The 26,633-nt window shown below is 37.5% G+C and overlaps 1 protein-coding gene across 3 annotated transcripts in view; it reads right to left on the bottom strand.

The window, feature by feature from the left end:
• Positions 1-26,633, bottom strand: part of OXCT1 (3-oxoacid CoA-transferase 1) — a 143,429-nt gene that overhangs the window by 49,766 nt on the left and 67,030 nt on the right. For 2 of the 3 annotated variants that reach the window (XM_004265961.4, XM_033421200.2), the window contains exons 8-13: positions 22,269-22,376; positions 20,726-20,840; positions 17,844-17,938; positions 16,021-16,069; positions 10,381-10,453; positions 9,688-9,763 (exon numbers count right to left, since the gene is read on the bottom strand). In XM_004265961.4, coding sequence (XP_004266009.1) covers positions 9,688-9,763; positions 10,381-10,453; positions 16,021-16,069; positions 17,844-17,938; positions 20,726-20,840; positions 22,269-22,376 — 516 coding nt within the window. The remainder of the gene's footprint in view (positions 1-9,687; positions 9,764-10,380; positions 10,454-16,020; positions 16,070-17,843; positions 17,939-20,725; positions 20,841-22,268; positions 22,377-26,633) is intronic. The other variant, XM_049708189.1, reaches the window with a different exon arrangement.

The following is a 26,633-nucleotide window of genomic DNA, read 5'->3' as shown; positions in this document are numbered from 1 at the left end:
GAAAATATTTCCTTTCCTTCAGAGCAAAAAACAAACCCAGACAACAATCAAAAGACAAAATCTCTTTAAGATCACTGAAAATTGAGATATTCCAAAAAGAAAAATCTATTTCATATTCTCACGTCCCTTTGGTGGGGACCTAGGCTGAGTGAGCTGACTTGCTAATGAATTTGCTATCGTTCCTTCCTGATCTTAATTTTAATCTTTTCTTTTAACCTCTATTTAGGATTCCCCTTTTCATTGATTCCCATATTTCTATAGTTATGTCTCAGTGTTTCCCATTTAAGAAATACTGAAAGCTAAAATTATAAAAATCCTCGTAGAGGACATGAACTCTTTCAAAGAACTCTTCAACTGGTAGACTATAAAAAACAAAATGGGTAGATAATGGATAAAATACTTCATACATGAGATTAATGTTAATTACATGTGATTAGGCAGTGGAGACTTTAGAATTCGAGTGAGGGCTTAAAAAGGTGAGATGCGGAAGAAAGAAAATGCAAATGGTCGACCCAGTGCCTTCCAAAGCCTGAAGCTTGGACTAGTATTACACGTACAGCATGTATCCTTCCAACTGCAATAGCCTCTACCCCACACGGTGAAACCATACTTTATGAAGTTTATAGAAATGTTATAAATATATTTATTTAATTTTCAGGTAGTTTTGCCTCCATCACAAAAGGCATTAATTAAATACATCCCAAAAAAACCTTGCGGCAGAATGCAAAGTACATAAAAGCAGGATACTGTGATTAAATCCCCATTTCATAATTTGCTACATAGGTAAACTTGAATAGTTAACTCTCCTGGCTTGAATCTCTTCATCTATAATAACAGGGATTGTTATATTTAACTCAGAGTTATAAGGATTAAGTGACAATAAATATCCAAATAGTACCTGGCTAATGGCATGTGCTTAATTAAGAGCTCTTAGCTCCCTTCTCGGAAAAATATTAGATTTATAATTTAGCTGTGGCTTTTAAACCTTAATCACAACTTTTAATCATCAACAGGACCCTCCAAGTAAGAGGAATTTTCCTTATAAAATTAATATGTCAATATGTTAGTCAATAAATACTTCTAGTCTGAAAAATATTGGATGTGAATAATAAAACTAAGGAGTAGTTTTCAACATAATGTTTTCCAGACAGTCATAGATTAAAGTATTTTTGGATAGCCAAATATAGTTTCCAAGTAAAGAACAATAATAAACAGCTTATATTCCTAATAACACCCTAAATTCATAAATTTCACTAATACTAGGTTGTCTTTTTTTTAAATGTATGCTCATTTATTAAACTGCAGTACAAAAATAAATCATTCTTTGCTCTCACAAATTCTGCAAGCATTAAATGGGTCTCTAACTGGCACAGGAGGTAAAGGTCTCTCCATTGGCTCAGTGCAGTTTTTATTCACTGGAAGAAGGAGTAGAGCTTGGCTAGGTTCTTCCATGGTCCTCTATTCCATCCAGGGCAACTGGGAACAGAATAAGCTGGGGGGATCGCCCTGATGTACAGGAACCATAGATAGAAGATACCCCAGCATATACGGAGGCTTAGCTGAATATGAGTTTACAAGGGAAAAGTAATAACGGCAGCAAGGAAACAGCAGACCCACAAGCCAAAGCGGCAGTACCTGAATGTTAGATTGGGACTTTTTCGGTCCTGCTTTTGACTGATGTTCAAATGTGACCACTATGAAATACCAGCATGTGAGACATGTTCAGAAACAGAATTTTCAGAGAAAATGGTCAAAAACAAGTTCTAAGATTTTGGGGTCCACTGACAAGATCAAGGAGCAGAGTATGGGCCATAGTAGACGATTCTGTATAAAAGAAAAGTGGGCTGTGATCCTACCCTCTCTGCCCCAGCAACCAAAAAGAGGGGTTAACTGCATGCCTACCCCTAAATCGACATCTCACGGAGCCTGGATGACAACGGGAGAGCATTCTACCCTCCGGAGAAGAGCCAGGATGCAACTAGGGAATGGCGTGTCTGACTTCTACCTTAGAAAGCAGAAGTAATCATTCTGGGGATATACCTACACTACTACTGCAGGCGGAACAAGAAATGTGTGGATGCTTCCCAGATGTGGGCCATGTGGGAGAAGGCCAGCATGAAGATGTTTTAATATTTTCTCAACAAGATGCTCTGGAAGGAAGAGAGGGTCCTATCAGTGAGAATCTATGTCCCTTAAACATCTGAAAGGACCAGAGAGCATGGAGGCAGCTTGTAACATTACCAGTCACCAGCCATGTTAAGAACTTTCCTGCCCTACTTCCTCACTTCCCATTCTCCTGAATTTTGACCTTGTGGTGCCAAACTCAGCTGGTGGAGGAGTGAGTGGAGAGAAAAAGCAAAAGAACACCAAGCAACCTTCCCCAAATGTAGGCAGTCTGTGCTGCCTATAGCTGGGAAACAGTAGTGAAAGGAGATGCATTGCTTTTGAATTCAAATTGAAGCAATGTCCACTAGTTTGGACTGGATCCTTTAATTCTACACTCAAGACTGAGTTTGTGAATTAAAGTGACCCACTGACAGTTTATTATCTGAGAATGAGCTCATGCAGAGGGAAAGCTTCCCTAACTGAATGAAGTTAAAGGCACCACAGGAGATAAAAAATGTTGTGTTTTGATTTCATCCCACATGTAGAACTTGTTCAATATATCGGAAACAAAACACACACACACACACACACACACACACACACACACACACACACACACACACACACACACGCTTGCTTGTTACAGCTGGTCTCTTAAGACACATTCCCTAACAGAGAATAGTCACCATAAATGCTGCTTTTGAAAATGACCAAAGATAGGGACTTCATGCTGGCCCAGTGGCTAAGAATCTGCCCTCCAATGCAGACAATGTGGGTTCAATCCCTGGTCAGGGAACTGAGATCCCACATGCCACGGGGCAACTAGGCCCGCGCGCCACAGCTAGAGAGAAGCCCACAAGGAAGAGCCCACACGCTGCAACAAAGACCCAGTGTAGCCAAAAAAAAAAAAAGACCAAAGACAGCAGTACTGGAAACAATATTTAATAAGAGATAATGCTAAAAAGCCAAAAGGAAGACCTTCAGAACAAAAGAGAAGAGGATTCAGTGCCCCTCCATAAGAATAAGGCACTGCCTGCTCTTTAAACAGTCCCAGATGGCAGTTTTTAAAGAAATGCAAAATTACAGACTAGAATAACAGAATAGAAAAAAAGCAGATACCAGTGTTGGTGATAGAGTGGAAACAGTGTGAGTGCAAATGGGATAATTTTTTTGACAGCAACTCAATATGTATCAAAAACCTTAAAAAATTGATATTCTCCTACCAGGGATTTTTACTAGAAAAATCATCCAAGAAATAGGAACCTAAGTTCAAAAATATTATTAGTAGTATCAAACAATTACAAAATCAGACAAAACAAAGGAAAAAGCATCTTTCAGACATTAGATAACAGGCAGTACAGGACTGTGATCTCTGAGAAAAGGGAAGCCAGTGAGGTGGGCCTACAGTTGCCCCAGGCTAATGTCTAGAGTTTACAGGCTGCGGTGCAGGGAAGGGAATCCAGGAGAAATCCAGCTGTCTCATTTGTGCTCAGAGAGCCCAGCTAGAATATGACTTCAGATCTCAAAATAACAGAGAGGTGGCTGCTGTACAGAGAGAGAGCTCAGAAGATTTGCAAAAGGTTAACTCAAGTTGCTGGTAGAGTACTGATGTGTGTATATTACAAGAAAAAATTATCCAAGGCCTGGTAAAGAACCACTAGGAAGTATTAGGCAAAAAATGTCCAGAACTCACACAGGTCTGGGAATAATTCACATTCCTCCTAACCAGAGGGAAATACCATGGGGCATCAGGTAGAATCCTCAGAAAGAAACTGCATTAGTAGTGGGGCTAATTAGACTGAAACTAAAGGCTGCTCTCAACTGACCTGAAAAAGCTTAAAAGCAAATATCAAAAGAATCAATCTAAGTGACAGCTATAAGACTTGCACCACAAGAAACATCAAAGGATGTCCTTCAAGCTGAACGAAAATAACATCACATGGCAATCTGAACTGATGTAAAGGATGAGTGAAGGAAAGGGCAAATATATTGGGAAAATAGATAAAATATACAATTTATATATATAAATTATATTTTTAAAATATGCAATATTTTTCTCATTTTTCAATCTCTTTAAAAGAGAGTTGACTGTTTTGAGCAAAAATAATAAAGTATTGCAGGTTTGTAATACATGCAGAATAAAACATATGACTAAATATTAATAGCAAATAGGATAAGAGCACAGAATATAAGTTTACAGTTGTATGGTTCTTTTATTATATGTAAAGTGATATAACTTGAAGTAGACTGTGATAAATAAAAGATGTGTATTGTAAAACCTGGAAGAACCACTAAAAATATATATATATAAGAAAATAAGTCAGGACTTCCCTGGTGGTCCAGTGGTTAAGAATCTGTCTTCCAATGCAGGGGACATGGGTTCGATCCCTGGTCGGGGAACTAAGATCCCACATGCTGTGGGGCAATTAAGCCCACTTGCTTTAGAGAGATAGAATTTTTAAAAGAGGTCAAATTGTTAAAAGAACGTAACTATCTTAAGTACTACTACTACAACTAGTTGTACTATTGCAACTAGTAATGGAGCTCTAAAATATATGAAGTAAAAAGTGATACAACTGAAAGGAGAAATATACAAATGCACAATTATAGCTAAAGATGTCAATGCTCTTCTCTCAATAACTAGTAGGAAGACTTGAACAACACCATCTACCTACTTGACCTAATTGACAGTTATAGAACACTCTAGCCAACAAGAGCAGAATACACATTCTTTTCAAGTGCAGATGGAAAAGTCACAAAGATAGACTATATTCTAGGCTGTAAATACATCTCAAACTTAAAAGGATGGAAACCATATAAAGTATGTCCTCTGACTTCAAGAGAATTAAACTAGAAATTAGCACAAAGTTTTGTGGAAAATCACCAAATATTTGGAAATTAAATAACATACTTTTAAATAATCAGTAGGTCATGGAAAAAAATCACAAGGGAGATTAAGAAAATATTCTGAAGAAAATGACAATGAAACAAACAAAATAAAAATTTGTAGAATGTCACTAATACAGTGCTTAGAGAGAAATTTATAGCATGGCCCTTAATACATGCCTAATAAATATTTGCTGAATGAGCTAACTTAATCCCCAGGTCAAGCATATGAGTTAAATATTCTCATTTTACAAATGAGTATACTAAGGTGAAATAATTTGCCACACCATCAGAAAGTAACAGAACACTATTTACTAATTCCAAGTTCTGTACACTTTCCACTACATTACATTGATAGAGAAAGAACACTACTGAATAACTGTAAAAGCATCATACCACCACATATATATTGTCCACCAGCTTTTTCCTTACCCATGGTTTGTGGTTACCAGAGTGTTGGGACCAAATGGACAAGACACCAATATGTTAAAATCATATCTGTATCTGTATGTTTATATCTTTTTCTATACCATAATCTTTATATTTCTATATCTGTATCTACAGATTTAATATTTGGAGTACAACTGACAGATCTAAATCACTAGATTAAATCTTGAACACAACCTCCGGCCCCAGCTGTACAAGTAGGAAGACTGGAGAGAGAGTTAGCTTACTTAAAACAGACATCATAGATAGAAGACCAAATTAACTTTATGTACTCATACATGTAAGCATACATGAATAAGACATTGATTTGGATTTAATCTTCTAAATGCACAAAGAAATGAAAAATATTAGGGAAAAACAAACACCTAAACATTCTATTTTCCTTTGCCCCAAGAATCTCTCATTTCAATTCTCCCCACGTAAAAGGAGGAGGCCCTTGGCTGCTATGTTGCTCATATACAGCAACATTGCCCAGCAGGCGGCTGTTGCATGTTTTTAAAAAACAGCTCCCATAGCTGATCATACACATCAACTTCCCTTCACAAGTCAATCATTTATGGCAGCTGTTTCCCAAAAATAAGCATTAGGAAAGCCAGAGCAGCTCTGAATGGAGTCAACGGATTGCACATCTTACCACATTTCCATAGCTTGCCTGGGGTTTTGCCATCATCACAATAATCACGGAACTCGAAGAAGCCAACTACTGTTTCGTCACATTTTCTCTCTTTGGATGCTCGGGGCAGAATTTTCAAAACTCTGTGAAAATGGGACCCATGCTGCATACTAAGAAGCTATTAAAGGATAAGACAGATAGCATCCACACCATTTGCCTGCCTTAAAAGCTTAATGTTTATTATAATCTGACATGGTAATAATTCATGGGGATGCCATGATGCAGAGAAACTCAAGGCTTTACAATCATTGAAAGATTATTAAACTCAGTAAAAAGATAAAAGTAAGTGAAAAATGATACAATAAGACTGAAATTTTCAGCTCCTTGACTGCCAGACCCTGCAATAAAAATATATCTGAATTTTATAAACCAACATAAATCTTTGGGGCAAATAGACATAGATCACTCACTGAAACTATATAAGGAGGCTAGGCTGTATCTTACCCATAACGAATAAGAACAAGAAATGTGTCTTCAGATTTGGTACTTGAATATGAACTTTGGATACACAGGCTGTACTAGTTACTGTACAATATAGTCTTGCTTATGCCAGTGTATTTTAAGGCAAATACTCCCTCTTTAAAGTTAAGCAATAGCGCATTGAAGAAGATAAAAATAATAGCCACTATTTATGGAGTGCTTGGAGTCTTCACTTTTCATTTTCTTCTCATTTAATCCTAACAAAAACAGGTACTAAAGATTGTGTAATTTGTAAGCGGTAGAGATGAAATTCAAATCAGATCTCTTCCAAACTAGAGCTCATAGTCTTGACTCTTAAGCTATCCTGTATCCAAAGGAATCAAAATATACACTGTGCGTCACATATAAAGAATCCAAGAAGTGATTATCAGTTACTAAAAGAACAAAAATGCTCATTCAGAAATGACACTACCAACTTCCATGACCAAAAGAGTGGAACCAGACACAAGAACACTTTTTATGCTTAATTCTTCTCCATGTCCCTTCAGAACTCCAGAGTTCCCTATCACTGCCCCACTAGATCCAGTCCTTTGGAAACTCATGAGCTCCAAATTGTATTAAGAAATTTATAAAGTAATTAACAGTGATGTTTTAATCATTCACAGGAATCTCCATAGGATATGTAAAATTGTGATACATGTTGGAAAATCTTTCCTACAAATGACAACTACATAATGCATACTCTCACTATGACAGCTTCCAGCCTCACTGTGTGCTAAACCATAATAAAAACAAATCATATACTAACTTGTTAAAGATGCCCAAGTTCCCCGAAAGCAAAAATGTGTTGGACACGTTTCTGCTCCACACCTAGAACCACTGTGAAATTTGATTTCAAAACTCACTAATAGCTCAGAGAAATAGACTCTATTTAAAACTGTTTTTTCTGTTAATGGTAACCAATCCTATTCCCTTCTCTGTCAGGCATCTCCAACTTCTCCTTCTTAATTTATCAAATAACAACAACCTGTTTATATAGCATATGCTGTGGGTCAAGCTCTGTGATACATACTCTGTATGCATTATATCATTTATTCCTTTATATAGTCCTATAAATTAGATACTATTATATCATTCCCATTTTACAGATGAGGAAAAATGGCAACTGCCTCAAGTTACACTGCTAGTAAGTGACAAAAATTGGATTTCAACCCAGGTCTGTCTCACTACAGGATCTTTGCTCTGAACTGCTAACCTGTGAAAGCCAGACGAGACCCCTGAAATTATCTATTCTCAAATCTTCATTTTATAGATGAGGATGTTTTAACCCAAAGAGCTTAAGTGACATGTTCAAGGTTACATGTTGATTACTGGTAGAGTCAGGGCTAAAACCCAGGGCTTGATTTTCTATGCTCCTTCTACTACCTCCTATAGTCTTTTTCTAAAATTTGAAAAAAGAAATGCATTCTTTCTACACAAATAAACATTCCTATAAAGTATCAATCTGACTTACTATACAATGCTCAGGAGACCCTCTCTGATTTCTTTGAAGCCTCCAAAAGCTGCCAACTCTTATAGCTATGGCTGATTTAGGATGATGAACATTTTTTCGTTTTTTGCGGTACACGGGGCTCTCACCGTTGTGGCCTCTCCCATTGCGGAGCACGGCTCCAGACGCGCAGGCTCCGCAGCATGTGGGATCTTCCCAGACCAGGGCTCTAACCCATGTCCCCTGCATTGGCAGGCGGATTCTTAACCACGGCGCCACCAGGGAAGTCCCTGATGATCATTCTTTAATACACGCAAACTCGGTTCTCAAACTTGGTTACATATTGTAATCACCTAGGATTGATTTTGAAATGCCCAATTCCCAGGCTATATCACAGATTAATTAAATTGGGATCATTAAGGGGGGGCACCGAGGTATCACCATTTTTTAAAATTCCCAGGTGCTTCCAATATGCAACCACGTTTGAGAACCAGGTTATAATAACAATTGAAATTTTAAAATAATGTTTTGGGAGATCATAGATCAAAAAAGCTAAACTAACACAATCTCTAACATTGTTATAAACTATATTAATCCACCTTCCTCAAAAAATGAGTAGAGAAAAATCTAAGAAATTTCAAAAAACAAAAAACTCTCATCATAGAACATTAGCCTCAGTTACTTAAATTCCTTGTAGCTGATAATTCAGGGAAACACGCAGAAATCCTTAAACACACACATTAAAAGAGTAACCTGAGGGCTCCCCTGGTGGCGCAGTGGTTGAGAGTCCGCCTGCCGATGCAGGGGACGCGGGTTCGTGCCCCCGTCCGGGAAGATCCCACATGTCGCAGAGCGGCTGGGCCTGTGAGCCATGGCCGCTGAGCCTGCGCTCCGCAGCGGGAGAGGCCACAACAGTGAGAGGCCCGCGTACCGCAAAAAAAAAAAAAAAAAAAGAGTAACCTGAGCTACCAGCCAAAATGAGCTCATAATCAGAGACACACATTCATTGTTGTTTCCATACACACATCAGGAAGCACCAATCAGGAACGTAAAGAACCACACTCATAAATCAACTGATTACAGTCCTTTTTCCAAAGCTAATTCCAAGAGGCTTCTTCCTTGATCTAAGTCATTAGTAAATGAAAACTGTTTGCATTTCACAAGCATGTTTAAACATCACAGGTTTTGTATTCCATAATAGAAGAAAATGTGATTGATTACTCATGGGGTCACGTGACTAATCAAGAGAGGATTTTAATCACTGTGAATAAGAAAATAATAGAATTAACACAAAATTAATGAACGTAATTGTACTTTCTAGTTATAAAAACTGAGTTATAATAAATATTTGTATTTCTTACTTTTATCAGAGTATAATTAACCCATTCTTTTTTACCTTCCTCAGTTTTCTATTCCTCCATGGAAAATTATGCTTTGACCCTGATCTTACCTATTTTTAGTTCCAACTACACAGTAAACTGGCAAGGCTAAATATTTTCAGTATTTCCTTTATTAGAATTTGATTGAAATAAGAAATACATATCAAAATATTTATTTTTGTAACAATTATATCTGCACTCAAAGCAATTTGACAAGATTTTTCTTAATACTTCAAGAATAACTATTCTGACCCAGGCATAATTCAGAAGAAAACATGTCTACTTACTGGTATCATCCAGTTAGCCAGGTCACCATATTTGGAAACCTGCATGGCTCCTAGCATTGTTAGATTGACATGTCCCCTGAGAAAGATAAAGAAGAAATATAAAGCAAACTTCACAAGCTTTATGTCCCTTTTGCTTGAGATTGCCAGCAATGAAAATAAATAATTCTAACCTCCCCCCCACCAAAGTACATTTGCTCTCCTCCACTCAACACCTGATTTCCAAATAGATTGGCTCAAGCTAATGTAGAGAAATAACCAGTTAGAGTTCTTTTTTAAAAATTATAGCCTATACTGTCTCCAAAAACAAATTAAAAACAGGTGTACACAGTGAGTTTGTTTCCTTCAGTGAGGGAGAATATGGCTAGATTTGAAAGCAAACACTAGCTAGAAAATGAAAACACAGTTTGTAGAAAATGTTAGGATCCTCAGAAAGAGCCTTAAAAGTGTTTACTTCAGTTTAGTTGGCACAGATATATATTCCATTTTGAGGGTTCCTTTGATAATAGCGGGCTGGAAGTTCCAACTGCCAACATTCAATGTGAATAATTTCACATCTTCGTGCAGCCAAACAAACCCATGATCATTTTCTGGCTGGGAGAGGTGTCTATGTTTCAGAGTCTTGCTAACAGACTCAGGGAATGACTCAGCTCATTAAACGTCATGTGAAACATGAGGGGCTCCATTATTACATACCCTCTAATCATCGCAAATGATTCATCGCTGGAGAAATAAGAGGCTCCTGGAAGAACAGTAACTGTTTCCTTGCCTACACAGACACACACACACAAACACACACACACGGGAGAAAAAGAGCAAAGAAAAGGCTATTAGATTTCTAAGAGTGGAAGTCATGGTGGAGACAGAGGTCTATACCTTCTCTGTTTCCTACAGAACTAAGGGTCCCTTAACCAAAATGTGGCAGCAACAGGAGTATGGGAGACACAGTGGGAACTGTTCACCTATGAAGAAGAGCATTTTGTCACTAACATTGTTCACATTTGCCCTTGCATGGTGATAATAAAAAGCAGCCCAACTTTTAATTTTGTTATTGTTTTGAAATTCTCTACAGACAATGCACCCCTCTACTGCCTATTATTACATAACCATCCCCGCCTCTCACCAGACTCAGTCCCTTCACAAGCCCCTGTTAAATGCTAATAGGAGTGAGGAGGAAAGGAGTTGCTGGGATGTACCTGTCAAAACCCATGCTACTGTAAGTCACTAGAGCAAAGATATTGTGGAACAGACATGAAGGCATACAACTTGAAGGGAGTGACACAGGAGATGCTCCTCAGATATTTCTTAAAATTCAATAAATAACCTAGAAAGAAAGGTCCCACCTAATTCCTTAACATCACTGGGACTGAATCTCTTCTTCCATCTCTCTCTCTCTCTCTGCTTCATTTTTCTTCCCTTGCTCCTATGTTTCTATTAAAACCAAAGAAGGTCCTCTTGGAAGGACCTCTCACAAAACTTACATCTCATAATAAAAGTCCAGAACTGGAAAAGTTCTTCCAGGTCATCCAGTCCCCACACAACCTATAATATCACCTGACTCAAACCTGAGCTGCTTTTTTCTTGTGACCTGTCTGTGCAGGAGCTTTAGGTGCCTAGGAGAAGCTTCTGGTCTCAGTAGAAAAGTGCTCACGTGCCACTCTGCCAAAGGTAAGTCAACTGTCTGATAACACCTCATGCCATGGCCCCAGTGTGACAGGGCAGACAAAAAGAAGGGGAAGAAAAGTGATTCCAAGATTAGAACAGAGAGAAGCTCTTGGACACAACAGGACCAGACCGATCTGATCGTGCTCAGCTGTGCAACAACAGCTATAACCTCAACTTCTCAAGTCTTCCCTGAGAGCTAACTTCTCCACCAGTATCCTGCTCCATTTGAGCTCAACTGTAGAGCAAGGGTAAGACTATTTATATCATGCTGAATTATTTATTGGCCAAAAAAGTTTGATTCTAAACAAAGGAAACATTTTCACATCTTTTAAAGGACCACAAAGCTGAAAAGCTTTGGAAAATACTTTCTGGTGCGGTTAGTAGGGGCTGGCTTTTAGACAGCACATAATATTTGAAGAATTAAATGAAATGGTGCATGTGAAGTCTTTAACTCTAGTACCTGGCATAGAGAAAGGACTCTGTAAACATTACTTTTATTATTGTCATTGTTATTATTCCTCACTGCAAACCTGCTTGTGGAAAAGACAGTGCCATCACCCCTTTAGGGATAAATGCTACAGGGGCAAGCAATTCACTTTTATGGTGGGGTTATACATCAGCCCGTGAATTCCAGGTTTCAGGACAAGTGTAATACAACTAAACCTTATCCTAACACAACTTTCACGTCCAGCAAATACAGTTCCTCACCAATCCTGTGAGGTGGAGAGGCAAGGAAGAACTTGCAGGCTGAAAATGCAGAGAAACAAAAAATTCTCCATTCTTTGTTCTCTATGTGATAAATCACAATGACTTCCAAAAGGCCGTCTCAACCAGCTGGTAGTACATAGAAGGCATTATTTACCACTTTATAGGGAACTTTGAGATCAATGCAGAGAGCTTCAGCTCTCCCCATGTGATTTATGAAGGATGGCTTTATTAAAGAGCCCAGAAAAGAATTCTTACGAAACAAAGTTATTCTCAGGCCCCTGCTAACACATTCTGGCATCTTATAAATACATTCTTTGGAAGCAAAGTTAATTTTCATCATTTTTAATATCCAAAATCTAAACAAAAAAAGGTATCCTAAAGTTGAATCCATGCTTTTCAAATGCAACGTCCAAATTTAGTCAAGAAACAATTATAATCAATAATACAATCAATATCTTAAAGAAAAGGGTCTTTCTTATTTGATTTTTCCTAATTGATTTCTGTCTCCTCCAAATTTGCTCTGTGCATGTCTCTATCCTCTAATGATATTCAGGCAATAGAGTTATTCAATTTCATAGTTTTGAGTCCTTTGGCTCATGATGTAACATGTCATTCACTCAATTATCAAGTAAATGTCTACTCTGTGCCTTGAACAATGTTACACACAAAATGCAGATGCCCTAAACGAATGGTTCTCAAACTTTAACACCCATCAGAATCACACGGAGGGCTTATAAAAATGCAGACTGTTGAGCTCAACTCCCTAGAGTCTGAGAATTTCCATCGCTAACAAGTCCCCAGTGATGGGGATGCTAATGCTGTGGCTCTGGGGACCACACTTTGAGAACCACTGCCCCAAGAAAAAGGAACATAATACCCAGCAAGAGAGATGAATATACACAAATAATTACAAGGCAAAATGTGGTATGCTTATGAGACACTAGATGTGTTGCGGGTTCGAAGGAGGAGCACTTCTGAGCCACAGAAGGATCTGGAGAGGACAAATGAACTGGGATTTCAAGGATAGGTATAATGCATTTCAATAGGACATTACCAATAAAGAGATGGGGATAAAAAAGGAAGGGATAGAACAAAACAAAAAATGAAAGGCACAGCAAGAGCAAAGTCATGGAGGAAGGAAAGCACGAGTCATGGTCAGAAAAGATCCAGCAGTTCAGTATGGGTGGACTCAGAAGACCTTGTAGGGCGTAGAGAAAGATAAATTTGAAAAGGTCAGTCACAACCATTAGATAGATCTTGAATGCCATACTATTTGAACTTTAATGTTCAGGCCTGTGATTCTTCAGATGTGGCACACAGACCTCTAGAGCAGGCACTATTGATGCTGGGAGCTGGATAAATGTTCTGGTTATTGTAGGATATTTAACAGCATCCCTGGCCTCTACCCACTAAATGCCAGTAACACTGGCAATCAAAAATATCTCCAGACATTGTCAAATGTCCCCAGGGGAGAGGAATCACCCCTCTTTCCCACAGAAAACCATTGCTCTAGAGGTACATGGCAGGAACCACGGATATTCAAAAGCTGTGAGATTAACACGGTGGTTCTTTCTAAGTAGTTTTAATCAAAAGGAAGTCATTTAAAACATTATTTTGATATTAAAGAAAATAATATTAAGAAATAGGAAAGAATGCAAAATGCACATTAATATGAAAGCTAACGTGAGATTTATTAGAAATTTCACAATTCCATTGGGATACTGCAAATCTTCCTGGGACCTTGGAAATGTTCTAAGCACTGCCTTATGCACCTCTGTAAAACTCAGGTTATCAGTGGATATAGCTCAACGTGCAGAAAAGGCCAGGGGCCAGGAGCAGGAGACCCTGTGTTAGTCCAGTCCCTAGCAACGTGATCTTGAGAACATCACGTCACTTTTCTGGGCTTGATTTCCCAATCTGTACAACAAGTTTTCACTTGAGGTTCAAATGATTTAATATATTTGAAAAAAGTATGCTGTAAACTATGTAGTACTATACAAGTGGTCATTCATTGTTATATAACCATATGAAATTATTATTTAGAAAAAGGGATCCTTAGAAATAGCTGTATTATTATTTTAAAATTTTAATACACTGATTATGCCCAGAAACATAACTCTTTATATTCCTTCCAAGGGATTTCTATAGAAATCGTTTCAAATTAACACAAACAATGGGCTGATCTTCCTGGTAATTTCCAAACTTGGGGAATTGCGGAACCACAAATTTATATTCTGGGTTCTCAAGTTCAAAGTATTTCCTCCCTAACTTAGTTCCAAAGTCAAAAGCATCATAAATTCCAAACAGGACTTTGATGAAAATGATAGGATATTATTAAACTATTCTGCAGCCTGGCTTCCCCAAAGCAATGAATTCTTGTTTTACAAAGTAGTTTACGATTATACGTGATATCTCAGAAGTTGACATCTAAAACTGGTGGCTTCATCAGGATAGAGCTAAAGCTCAATGGAATCAGGAACGCCTGCTATCCAATGATGTCACTGAAAAGATTAACTACTTTTCCAAAGAAAGTGGGTTTTATGAGCTCAAGCCTGATATTTGGAAAATGGAGTTATTCATTTTGCAAATAACTCACTAACATTAATTAATTAAACCAAGCAGCAAATATTTTCACAGATCAACGAGCTATTGCTAAAGGGTACAGTACAATTAAATTACAGCCTTGGTTAAATGTCATTGCTTTACCACCGTGGGCCTTTCAGAGTTGAGTCGTGTTAACTAACTCAACTATTCAACCAGAAGCTGTTTTACTTTCAAAAATCCTAAGCATCAAACATCAATTCTACTTGGCAGCTGGCCTTTATGTTCAGCTCTTACTTCTCTTCTGAAATTTACACACACCTGTTTTTGAACATGAAGTAATAATAATACTTTTGCGGGGGTAGAGTGAACAGGAGTAGAAGAACAGTAAAGAAAAACATGCTAGAATATAAAAATTAGCTTCTTATGGACAGCCCCATTCTAAGGATAATCTTTAGCCCTAACATGGTGGCAGTGCTGCCTCAAGCATGGGCAAAAGGTCTGACCTGTTTTTCCTCCTCTAGGCTGCTGCTACATGTGACCCTATGTCCCAGTCAAATAAAAGGCTAATAATAAAAGGCAAAGCATATGAATGCAGGAATAAAGGAGAAGACAGGCTAGAGTCTCCAGTACAAAGAAACTCTGTATTTATTACTTACATCACTGGGTTGCACGGAGTGGCAGAGTACATCCTTAAGCACCCTTGAACCTTTGAAGGATGCTCTCCTAACTCTGATGTCGACTAGAGGACAGAAATTATCAACCACAACAAAAACCTCAGTGCACCAGATCTTGGTTTTGGCCACTACAGATCCACTCCCCACCTTCTCATCATGAGAAAGCAGACCTATTTCAACCTGGGATTGGCCAATGGGAGGCACAAGCAGGAGACCCAGTAGAAGAAAAGACCTCCATTCTCACCCTCACCCAGGTTTCTGCAAGATGGTCGTGTTCCTCTACAAAGACCCTGCTTCCTGTTAGATGGCCCTCTCCCACAGCTGCCCCTTAAGGCCTAGGAGTGATAAGAACTCCCTGTGGTGCTTCAGCATCCTTTCTGGTTTCCCTTAATCTTGTCTGCACCCTTGTAAACTGTCCCTTCCTTTAATTCTCCTCGTTACCCCACCTGAGAGTGCTCTCAGGACGCTGACTGATTGACCCACCAAAGCTCCTACCATCATATGTAGCCCCTCCTGCAATTTCTCCTTTATCTTACTCTGCCCTAAATAGGGGAGACCTCTGACAGGCAATCCAGACCAAGAGGGCACTAGGAAGGCTTCTCTCTCGCTTCCTCCATGAAAAATGCAGTGGCATACTCTCCAGGAAAAGACAAAGAAACAAGCCCAACTCTTTGCTATTACTTGGCAGAGAACTAAATTAATAGCAAAGGAGAAGTCTGGAAAAACATGTAATGAGTGAGTTTACCTGCATTGATTAGATCTGCATCAACTTCATTTTTTAATGGGTAAGGACCCTGTCAAATAAAGCACATGTTCAATTAGGAAAAGAAGTTTCTCACTGAATCACACACTAAAACTGAAATATAAGTAACTTTGCTTAAAACCCTAGGAAATCATCAAAAGACTTGAGGTGAACCTTTTCAAAATAATCCCAGTGTTTTCGTGGCTCTGTTTTCCACGTTGATTTGTCTTTTCTATGCTAAAAACTGTGCTTGGGTAAGTGAAAAATATTTTCTTAAAACTACCAAAGTCTGAAAGAAATGTTAAGCTGTTGGAAACACAGGTCAATAAAAAAGTAATTATTTAGTACCTACTATGCAGCCGATGTTATTCAGAAATCTTCCTGGTAGTATATCAATGAATACAAACTAAATGGCTGCCTTATTTGGCTAGAAGGGTCTGGAGAAGCAGTTTCAGCTTTTTGGTATGTAGCACCTAAAGGCTCGGATTTGGAGTTCTAACCTTATCTCTCAGTCCATCTAAGTTTTGATCCCTTTATTTTCTTTTTGCCTGGTAATTCTCACTAAGTTTTTGATTTTTAATTTTCTGTGTATTCTTATAAACCATCTCTAATTACCTGGAGTAGTTTCATAACATAACATTTATTAAACGAAAAGGGAGGAAATGGAAAAAGGGAAAAGAAAAGGTCTAAATTAGAGCCAAGAATGAGGAAATATTGGCTGTGAAATTTAACATACTTTCAAAAAAAGGGACCAAAAATTTATTCTTTGAATAAATTGAAATGGCAACTAATGTTTTAGACCTGTGTAAATTTTTCTTTAAACAGTGACCATGGGTAATTCATATTGACTTATTTCCCTTGTCTTCAAAATGAGGGAACTGGTCACTCTAGACAATCTTTAAGGTACCTTAAAAATTTAAGTCTTTGACTGCAATATGAATCTGCTTTTATCCAGACTCACATCATTTTTGTGTTTCTGAAAGTGATCACAATTATTGCCTCAACCAGTATCAACTACACTCTCATGACCATTATTTATATTTTAAATACTGGATATACATGTTCCATATGTACAATTTGTACTGCATTAACAGTTAAGAGCTACTGAAAAACAATATAAGATTAGGAATATTATAAATTGTCAGACTGTAAGTAATCTCTGCCATAATTAATAAGTAAATAAAAAATGTTACCCAGGAAGCTTAAGTATTTCTTAATTTTATTATAATATTGAATAAAGAGAATGGCCAAATTCTATGAGAATATTGAGCCCATCTGGAAGGTTAATCTTGAGGAAGGGAAAATTCTACCCTTTGGAACAACTTGGCCTCAAAACGAGTATTACATGAGGAGAAGTTCTTGAATTAATCAACTGTCAAAAAATGTCCTGTCCTAAAGTAGAAATGTTACTCTTCAGTTTCTCATGCTGAGACTTACTGATTTTTATTTAATGTAGAATTGTTAATGACCTTCATTATCTTGTTCAATCACAGAAAGGTTAAAAGTAACTACCTAAATAGGATGGTGTGAGATCTCTGAAGCAGATGCAATAGGGGAGATGGAAGCTGATACAGGGACAAAGGAGGAGCAGTCGGAAAGCTCATAGTCAGGAAACCACCATCTACTCCAAAAAACACAACACGACGTGCTCACAAGTACCACCATTTTATGGGAAAAGTTAAATATTTTATTATGAGGATAAAAAGAAAGAAAAACAAGATTGGGAACTTTAAGGTAACAACTCTCAGTTATAAGAAGATTTCACTATATAAAACACCTCATTCTCCATCAAGATTGAATAAATAAAACTTCAATTTCTATCTTACCAAACCCAGGACTCCATTTTCACTTTGCAGATGGACAGTCATACCGGGGCTGATAAAGTTGCTGGCCAGAAGCGGTATTCCTATGCCCAAATTAGCTGGAAAAAAAGAGGTTAAGGTCCAGCATATAAAAGATAGATTATGTCATAAATCTTCTACATGAATAAATCTGAACATAGGCCTTCTTTAAAGGTACTTACTCTGAATGTAATCACTGAATACATTCTCCCACCACCCTCTAGGTATTATTTTGTAATTTTTTCAAAAAGAAAATCTCTTAATCACAGCCTTCCCCATAAAGATATCAAAGTAGTGGCTTCAGAAAACTAGCCAAGAGGTCATTTTTATTGTAAGACACAGTTAGCAAATTTGGACTGTATTATGATTTATTATGACTGATGTCTGACATAACGTGGCCTGACCTTTGTTTAAAAGCATTTTTCACTATTCAAAACTGCAACTGAAAATAAAGATGATTAAAATATTCTAAAACGGGCTACCATTTTTGAATTTTAAAAAAAGTTTTATGACAACACCAGAATGTCTGCCTAAATTGTATAGATTCCTTTGGATCACTGTGATAACATCCATTGGTAACTGAACCTTCCTTAAGACATAAACAGGATGGTGGGGATGTTTAAGCTTCAGTGAACACATTTGAGACCATATAAAAAACAAAAGCTGTGTTACAGCATCAAAGAGCTAACTGGTTGGGATTAGCAAACTATTATATACAGAATGGATAAACAACAAGGTCCTACCATATAGCACAGGGAACTATATTCAATATCCTGTGACAAACAATAATGAAAAAGAATCTGAAAAAGAATCTATGTATGCATAACTGAGTCACTTTGCTGTACAGCAGAAGTTAAACACAACATTGTAAATCAACTACACTTCAATAAAATTTTTTCTTAAAGAAGAGCTAACTGAGAGTATTAAATCTTCTTCCTTAGGTGATCAAAGTTCTGACTTGTATGCAGTGGTGTGGATTCGACCTTGCCTCTCAATACAAGCAGGCTGACCAGATAAGAAATACTAACACTGTCTGTGGGAATTCCCTGGTGGTCCAGTGGTTAGGACTTGGCACTTTCACTGCTGTGGGCCTGGGTTTGATCCCTGGTTGGGGAACTAAGATCCTGTAAGCTGTGCACTTTGGCCAAAAAAAAAAAACAAACAAAAACTGATGCTGTCTGGAATTGCTGTCCACTACCACTGCAAACCACAGACTTTGACACAATTAGTGCAAAGAATGATGGCACTCTGATGAGATTCTAATAACAGTGAGTGCTTTGTGAATGAAGTCCAGAAAAGATAAAGTTTGTATATGCTGCCATATTATAGACTACAAAGGCTAGCAGGACAACTCAACGTGCCAGGTCACCTCTTGTGAATACAGTAAGTCTATGAAGCTGTGATGATAGCTTCTTGGTTCACCTCTTACCAAATCACAATCTAGTACAATCTATTTGTACTTCATTTCTCACAGTGATGCACGGAACACACTGAGGTATTAATTCCATTATAATTATAAGCAGGCATTTTCAGGTAAGGGCAACCCAAATTACAAGTTTTATACCACCCCTCTTTCATCATATGCTATAATTTTCTCAGTTCTTTAGTATTTTTTAGTAAGTCAAATACCAGGGAGAAAAAAGCCTATGTAATTTGGGTTGAAAAAGAGTAGGTGCTATGGAAAGACCATTTGTATGAACTGACTTGCAAATATTTTCCATAGGCAATACAATGACAGTGAATAAAGGATACCTAGAATCCATTATATCTAAAAATCAGCGTTATCAGAGTCAGTGTTAAAATATCAATGGTAAACCAACTGACTGGACGTAAGAAGAAAACCCAGAGACTAGCTTTCACCTGTTCAGTTCACTTGGTTGACTCTATATCTTGCTGATACTGGAGGTGGAAGAGGAAGCACTATTATACTCTCTTCCCCTATGTGAATTCCTACCATAACCCAATGTATAAACTGAAAGATAAAGAAAAATGAAGTGGTGGAGGTAAAAAGAAAGTAAAAAAACAGTTCTCCTGTCAATATCAGTCTGAAAGAAGATTTTTATGGACTAGGGGAAGCTCAGAGAATGGAGACACATGTCATGTTTCTACTACTTCCTGTCCCAGGCCTTTAAGTATGGCTTTACTGGATTCACCATTCAACAAATATTTATCTTATCATACACTATTTGAATTTATACGTATTATTTGTATTATATAGTTCAACAGTTGATGTCTCGAAAATCAACAAAATGGTGAATAGACTCACTGTTATTTAAACACATTCAAAATCCAAACACTAATTGCACTAAACCATCTTCACCTACCTCTTTTTTGACAAAGTATTCAATATCTACAGCAGAATTTGAATCATTCATTGAATACCCTTACGAAACATCAGACATAAAAGGGTACATTCACAGAATCTTTGTCAGGGGAAACAAGAGGTTGTTAAGAAGTTGGATCTTACGTTTCAATGAGTATGTAAATGTCAGAACACAGAGAAAGTAAATAGCACTGGTTATAAGCAGTACTTCTGAGATTTGAAACCCTCACCTTGGGTAATCTGTTTTCCCAATTACCCTTAGCCACATGCCAAATTATACTGAAATTCCTTATATATTAGAGAACAGCTAAGGACATTTTCAGTCACCATTTTGTTTCAAGAAGGCAAAAGGATTATAATTCTAATTTCATTTATCTTGATACCTTTAGGTTATATGCCACATCTGTAAAGATTGATCAATTGCTTTAGAAGTTACAATGGACTAGAAAGGAATCACTATGCAGGAGGCCTAGTAACCTGATGAATATGTAAAAAGTGAGGGCTACGTCTTTGCCCAGCTCAGGGGGCAAGGAATAAAGGATACCATACATGCCATCCTCAAATTCAAGAGCTGCCCGCTTGATGATACGTTCCCTTACATTATCTCCAGGTTTACCAGATGTGGTTTTTACATCTTCCTCTTTCCGGATTGATAAACGCTTTAAAATAAACAGAAATAAATTATTCATGGTTGAGGTATACTTTGTATTTTAACACTAATGAAATACAAAACTCTCTCCCATTACTACTATAAGGCAAATCTGCAATATAATGTAGAGAATTTTTAAATTTAAAAAGAATACTATGGATAAAATTTGATGACAGAAATAATTCTTTAAAATGTAAGTGAAAAGACTTCCCTGGTGGTCCAGTGGCTAAGACTGCGCTTCCAATGCTGGGGGCCTGGGTGCAATCCCTGGTCAGGGAACTAGATCCCACATGCTGCAACTAAGACCCACTGCAGCCAAATAAGTAAATTTAAAAAATAAATAAAACAAACAAATTAATTAATTAATTAAATAAAAAGTAAGTGAAAGAGGTCAGATGTTTGAAGAGGAAGATATAATTGTTCTGTCTCCTTGAAGCAAATAATTCCTCTGTTACTGTCACACTGACTGCCACTACTGTTACTCTAAGACTCCTGCAACTGAACTCTCCTCAGGTGCTCTGGGATGGAGCCAGAATAAAGAAAAGGAAATAGACCTTGGGACTTTATTTTTGCAGGGCTGTGAGAATGTGTTTACCAGGTATTGCTGCTGCCAACTGCCTATTTCCACATGCAGAGTCTAGACTGGTTTTGCTATAACTGAATCATAGAAATATCCAGAAACCAGCCAGAAAACTATTTCCATTACTAAATCTCCTTGATACAGACTCTGGTTTCTGTTTGCAAATGTCCCATTTTTGATCCCTGGCCCCTGACATTAGTTTTAGATTGCAGAATGCCTTTCTGTTTGATGTCCGCGGGTAGAGGGTATCTCTGAATCCACGGTATCTCTTACTGCGTGTCTATTCTGTTGCCGATCCCTAGACACTTCTGAATCTTGATATCAATTCTGGTCCAGCTGGTCTTCATGCTCTCAGTAGCCTTAGAGTACCTCCAATGCTCCCGGTACCCACTCCTTGCCATGATCTCATACCCACCAGCTGCCCAGAGCCCAACACTCATGGGAAATAATGTTCTGTCTGGACTCTATAATGTGCAAAGACTTCAAGATAGATAGACAGTTCTGAACACTCAAACACTAAGAGTCCAGCAGGGGTAAAGCCACCAAAGACCTGATTATCCTCCTCTACCCATTAGGACAGCCAGCCAAAACTATGCATCATAAATTAGGACAGTTACAAAAGCCTAGAAGACACAGCCTAGAGAAGCATGTAATTTGATGATATACACAAGGAACTGTTGAACTGGACAATTACATAGACAATCATGTCCCCTCAAGATAGACACATGAGAAGCTCCTATTAAGATTCAGAGCAAGACTTCCTGTTCAGCTCTAATTCCTTATCATCTAGAATAGCCCCAGGGACACATCTCTGACAGTCAGATCCATAAATACTGACAGACAAGCTAAGTCAATTACCTCAATTCTTTTCTCATATTTTTCTCCCTTTATAAGGCGATGTACATAAATCTTAGGAATATGAATGTCTTCTGGGGCAAATGATCCAATATCTACAATTTCTTCAACCTAGGCAAAAAGAAAAAAAAATTTAATTATATAGTGAGAGCTTAAACTGAATATTTTTTATTAAAAAAAGATGAAGTATATGCATCCTTACAACCAACTTAGGCTGGATGTACAATGTAAGTATACATATACACACACACATGCATGCACAAATATACATATAAATCAGAGAGAGAGAAAGAATAAATACATATGCAAACATACAAACTTCTAGATCCACAAAAATAGAAGAAATTCAAATACATGTGGCTGAACATAAAATACAAAACATAAAGCTCTAAAACTTTGCTTAAAACAGCCTCAGTTACAAATTTGTCAAATGGTTTGTCAGTACAGCTGCTTGAACTTCCACAAATTGCAGCTCAACTGTGCAAAATCTGAAAGCACATCCCTTAAACCCAGATTTTCAAAATTAATGGGAAATTTATCATATCAAAGACAAAAATCTGTAACAACATCTGCTTGGTCAATTGCTTTTTAAATATAGATACAAATGCTGTTTGTAACCATTTTTATTTATTCCTGTAATTAGCTTCCTAGGATCGTGATAGAACTGCAATTGCTGAAATAATTTTACTTTAAGATTGATCATTAACTTCAATATGGAAATTTGAAAAAGGAATTATTAACTAATAACTGGAAATTCTAAAAATCAGAATTAAAGTTATTCACAGAGCAAAAGGGAATTTTATAGCAATACTGAATGCCCCAAGTTAGTCTGCTATTTTAGAATTCATTTTTAAAGAAGATAAATCATTTTTTTACATCAACATAAAAAAAAAACACCTCAGAATAACAAGGATCAAGAAAAACTACAGTCAACATCGTTGAGATCAAAAAATTATATTTCTGGGGACTTCCCTGGTGGTCCAGTGGTTAAGAATCTGCTTTCCAGGGCTTCCCTGGTGGCGCAGTGGTTGAGAGTCCGCCTGCCGATGCAGGCGCCATGGGTTCGTGTCCCAGTCCGGGAAGATCCCACATGCCGCGGAGCGGCTGGGCCCGTGAGCCATGGCAGCTGAGCCTGCGTGTCTGGAGCCTGTGCTCCACAACGGGAGAGGCCACAACAGTGAGAGGCCCGCGTACCGCAAAAAAAAAAAAAAAAAAAAAAAAAGAATCTGCTTTCCAATGCAGGGGATGCAGGTTCAATCTCTATTTGGGGAACTAAGATCCCAACATGCCGTGGGGCAAGTAAGTCCGTGTGCCATAACTACTGAGCCCATGCTCTGTGGAACCCAAATGACACAACTAGAGAGAAGCCCATGTGCCGCAACTAAGACCCAATGCAGCCAAATTAATTAATTAAAAATACTTTTTTAAATTAAAAACAAAATTATCTTTCTGGTGCCAAGAAAAATATCGTCTTGAAGACTGAGAGTGCTCAGCTTAATAGATGTCATACCCAAAGCAAAGAACTATCTGCAAACAAACTGACTTGTACAAGGAGAGTTGTATTATACTGTCTCCTTAAACTAGTAACTGAACTCTCCAGAAGTTTTTGAGGTTAAGCACCCCCCTTCCTTTCTGCTATTCTACCATGTATGCCCACACCACACTCCCTCCATAATGAAAGAATAACAGGGATTAACAAGAGTCATTTTCATTATTGTGCACTACTTCTAAATAGCTGAAGAAGAATAGGACATAATGGATAAAAGCTATCTTCTCTGATAAACAGAAGGATCTTAACAAAACTAAAACAGAAACTCCAAAGAAGAGTCAATAAACATGTGGGCATCCAAGTTGAAATAGTGGGTAGAGATGTCCATCTATACTCATATGAGAATGAGTCAGAAGGCAAGGGGACTCCCCATCACTGTACTCCATATCTTCTCCTCCAAACTTCTCTATGCTCTGATATATCAAGAGCATAGCCTTCACTTTCTTACTTATTCATCAGGTTACTAGGCCTCCTGCCTATTGATTCTTTTCTAGCCCAATGCATCCAAGGTGGTGACCAGGTAAACAGGAGGTGGACACAGGAAATGCAGAGCAGCTTAGCACTACTTCTACCTCTTCAACTAGTTGGAAATTTCAGCCATTAGGGTTCATTCACATCTTTACACTTATTCGATTCAAGCCTTCAAAGAAGTTCTTGACTTTAAAAATTTATCCTGAGGATATATGTGAAGAATGACTATTCATGAAAATATTGGCCACGGCATTTGTTAAAATAACAATGAGTTGGAAACAACCTGAAGGATCAACAATAGAATAATGGTAAAATATATATGGTGCATCCACAGGATAAATCAGTATTATGGCTCTCATAGTATTTAATGACATCTCATAACATAACGCTTCATAAAAATGCAAGATTCTATATAAATATTTACAGATATGCTCTTTGGCTCAATTATTTCTATATCTACAAAAAATTAAGAGGAAAAACACATAGGAAATTAATACTGAAATGTTAATCATTTTTATCCCTAGGTGACAGTGCCAAGCTATTTTTGTTTAATTTTACTTTTATAATCAAGAGGTGAAAAACCTATAAAATTTTTTTAAAAGCTGAAATAGACATTAAGTAGATAGTTTCCAAAACTAGGAAATACAAAAGTGGAGGATGTGATAAATTGCTTAGTTAGCCATGTACCAAAAGGACATGTTAAAAAGAAAATAGAGACTTAAGAAAAACTGTGATTTCTAAACTCTAAAAGCACTTACAACATTATGAAATAAGTTATGGAAACACTTCTAGTTTACATTTTTGAAGATAATGCAAATTATTCTCCATACCTAATGCTATTTCAAAAGTTCAGGCCCTCCTGTCTCTTGCTTGAATCATTGCATCAGCTTCCTAATTGGTCTCCCTACATCTAGCCTTCTTCAGCAGGAGCGAGAAACATATCGGAAAAGAAAAAAAAGTAACCCTTTTTACTTAAACCAAAACTGTTGATGGTAACCAATAGCGATTTTCTTCTGGTTCCACCAAAGAAAGTTTTGACAAAAACCACCAAATTAAGACCAAGTTTCTTTACCAAGGGCAATTACATCATGACTTTCACAACAAATGGAGTGGAAGAATGTGTCCTGCTAAAACAACTCTGATGAAAAGTAAGAATCTGGTTAAACATAATCAGTTTCAGGCTTTGTCATCCTAATATGAATGATTTTCATATTGTCAAAAATGCATGGGCAGTATTTGTCAACACAATATCAACACTCAACAGTATTGAAAATTTCTATACAAAAATCAAAGCTTTCTCAGAGCTGGTTAGCAGAGTTAATTGCAGAGGAAGAAAATATTTGAAGTACAAACCAAAAGAAGAAAACATATGTTTTCAGACAATCTGTGAAAAGATTTTACAAATAAAAAATTTTTAAAAAACTGAAGAGGCAGAACTACCTTAATGCTAGCTATTGAAGAAATTGAAGGCTTCTGTGCTGGTTTTGGGTGATCTTGAGAAATAACAGTGAGAAAGAACCAATGTAGTGGGGGAGAGGGGGGATCTGGTGAGATCAGGCAGTAACATGAGAGTCAAAGGAAATCTGAAAAGAAAAAGATGAATAGAACAAGTTCGTTAAGGAAGAAGTAAAAATAAAAGCTCACAAGAGCACTCACTAAGCATGGCAGAAATGTACCTCCTGAAATCAGAAGTGGGTAAGATAGAGAATAAAGAACAAAGAAAAAGTCTCAGTGCAAAGCACTGGGCATGTTTAAGTGTCCTCGGACAAGGTCAAGATGTAGGAGAGGTGGTAGCTAAGAGCAACCCAGGCTTCTCCCTGGCACGATGCATAGTCCTTATGCAGCACCATCTGATACGTCCAGAAATCCAGACACTTGAGGCTTCTCTAACTAGTACTTGTCTTTGGTTATTAGCAGAAAAATAGAGGCTAGGAAATGTTAATTATTATTGATTTGAACTTTGTTTTAAAAGGTTGCTTTCTCTACCCTGCACCCTTCCTACTTTATAATTCTGAAAAGTCGTACTTTAAAGTTCGAAGAAGGATAAGAATTCATCCTCAGGTGACAAGTGTTTTTGTTTTTACTTGGCGAACATTATATCTCAGGTAAGGTAACAGAGGAGCAGCAAGGCAATAACCTTCTTATTTTTTAATTTTATTTTACTGACAACCTCAGTCGGGTATAGTCACAAAAATGGGCCCAGCCCTGAAGGTTGTTAGTGGAAAAAGCTGCACACCTGCAAACCTCGCTGTGTAATACAAAGTGAGGCCTGTGGTGCGAGGAAGGGGAGGAATCACACTGTAGATACTTTTCCTGAGTCATTTTAATCTTCAAAAAGCCTTAGGATG

The sequence above is a fragment of the Orcinus orca genome, chromosome 3, assembly GCF_937001465.1.
Source record: "Orcinus orca chromosome 3, mOrcOrc1.1, whole genome shotgun sequence".
Taxonomy (NCBI): domain Eukaryota; kingdom Metazoa; phylum Chordata; class Mammalia; order Artiodactyla; family Delphinidae; genus Orcinus; species Orcinus orca.
This window is presented reverse-complemented; position numbering and strand designations above follow the sequence as displayed.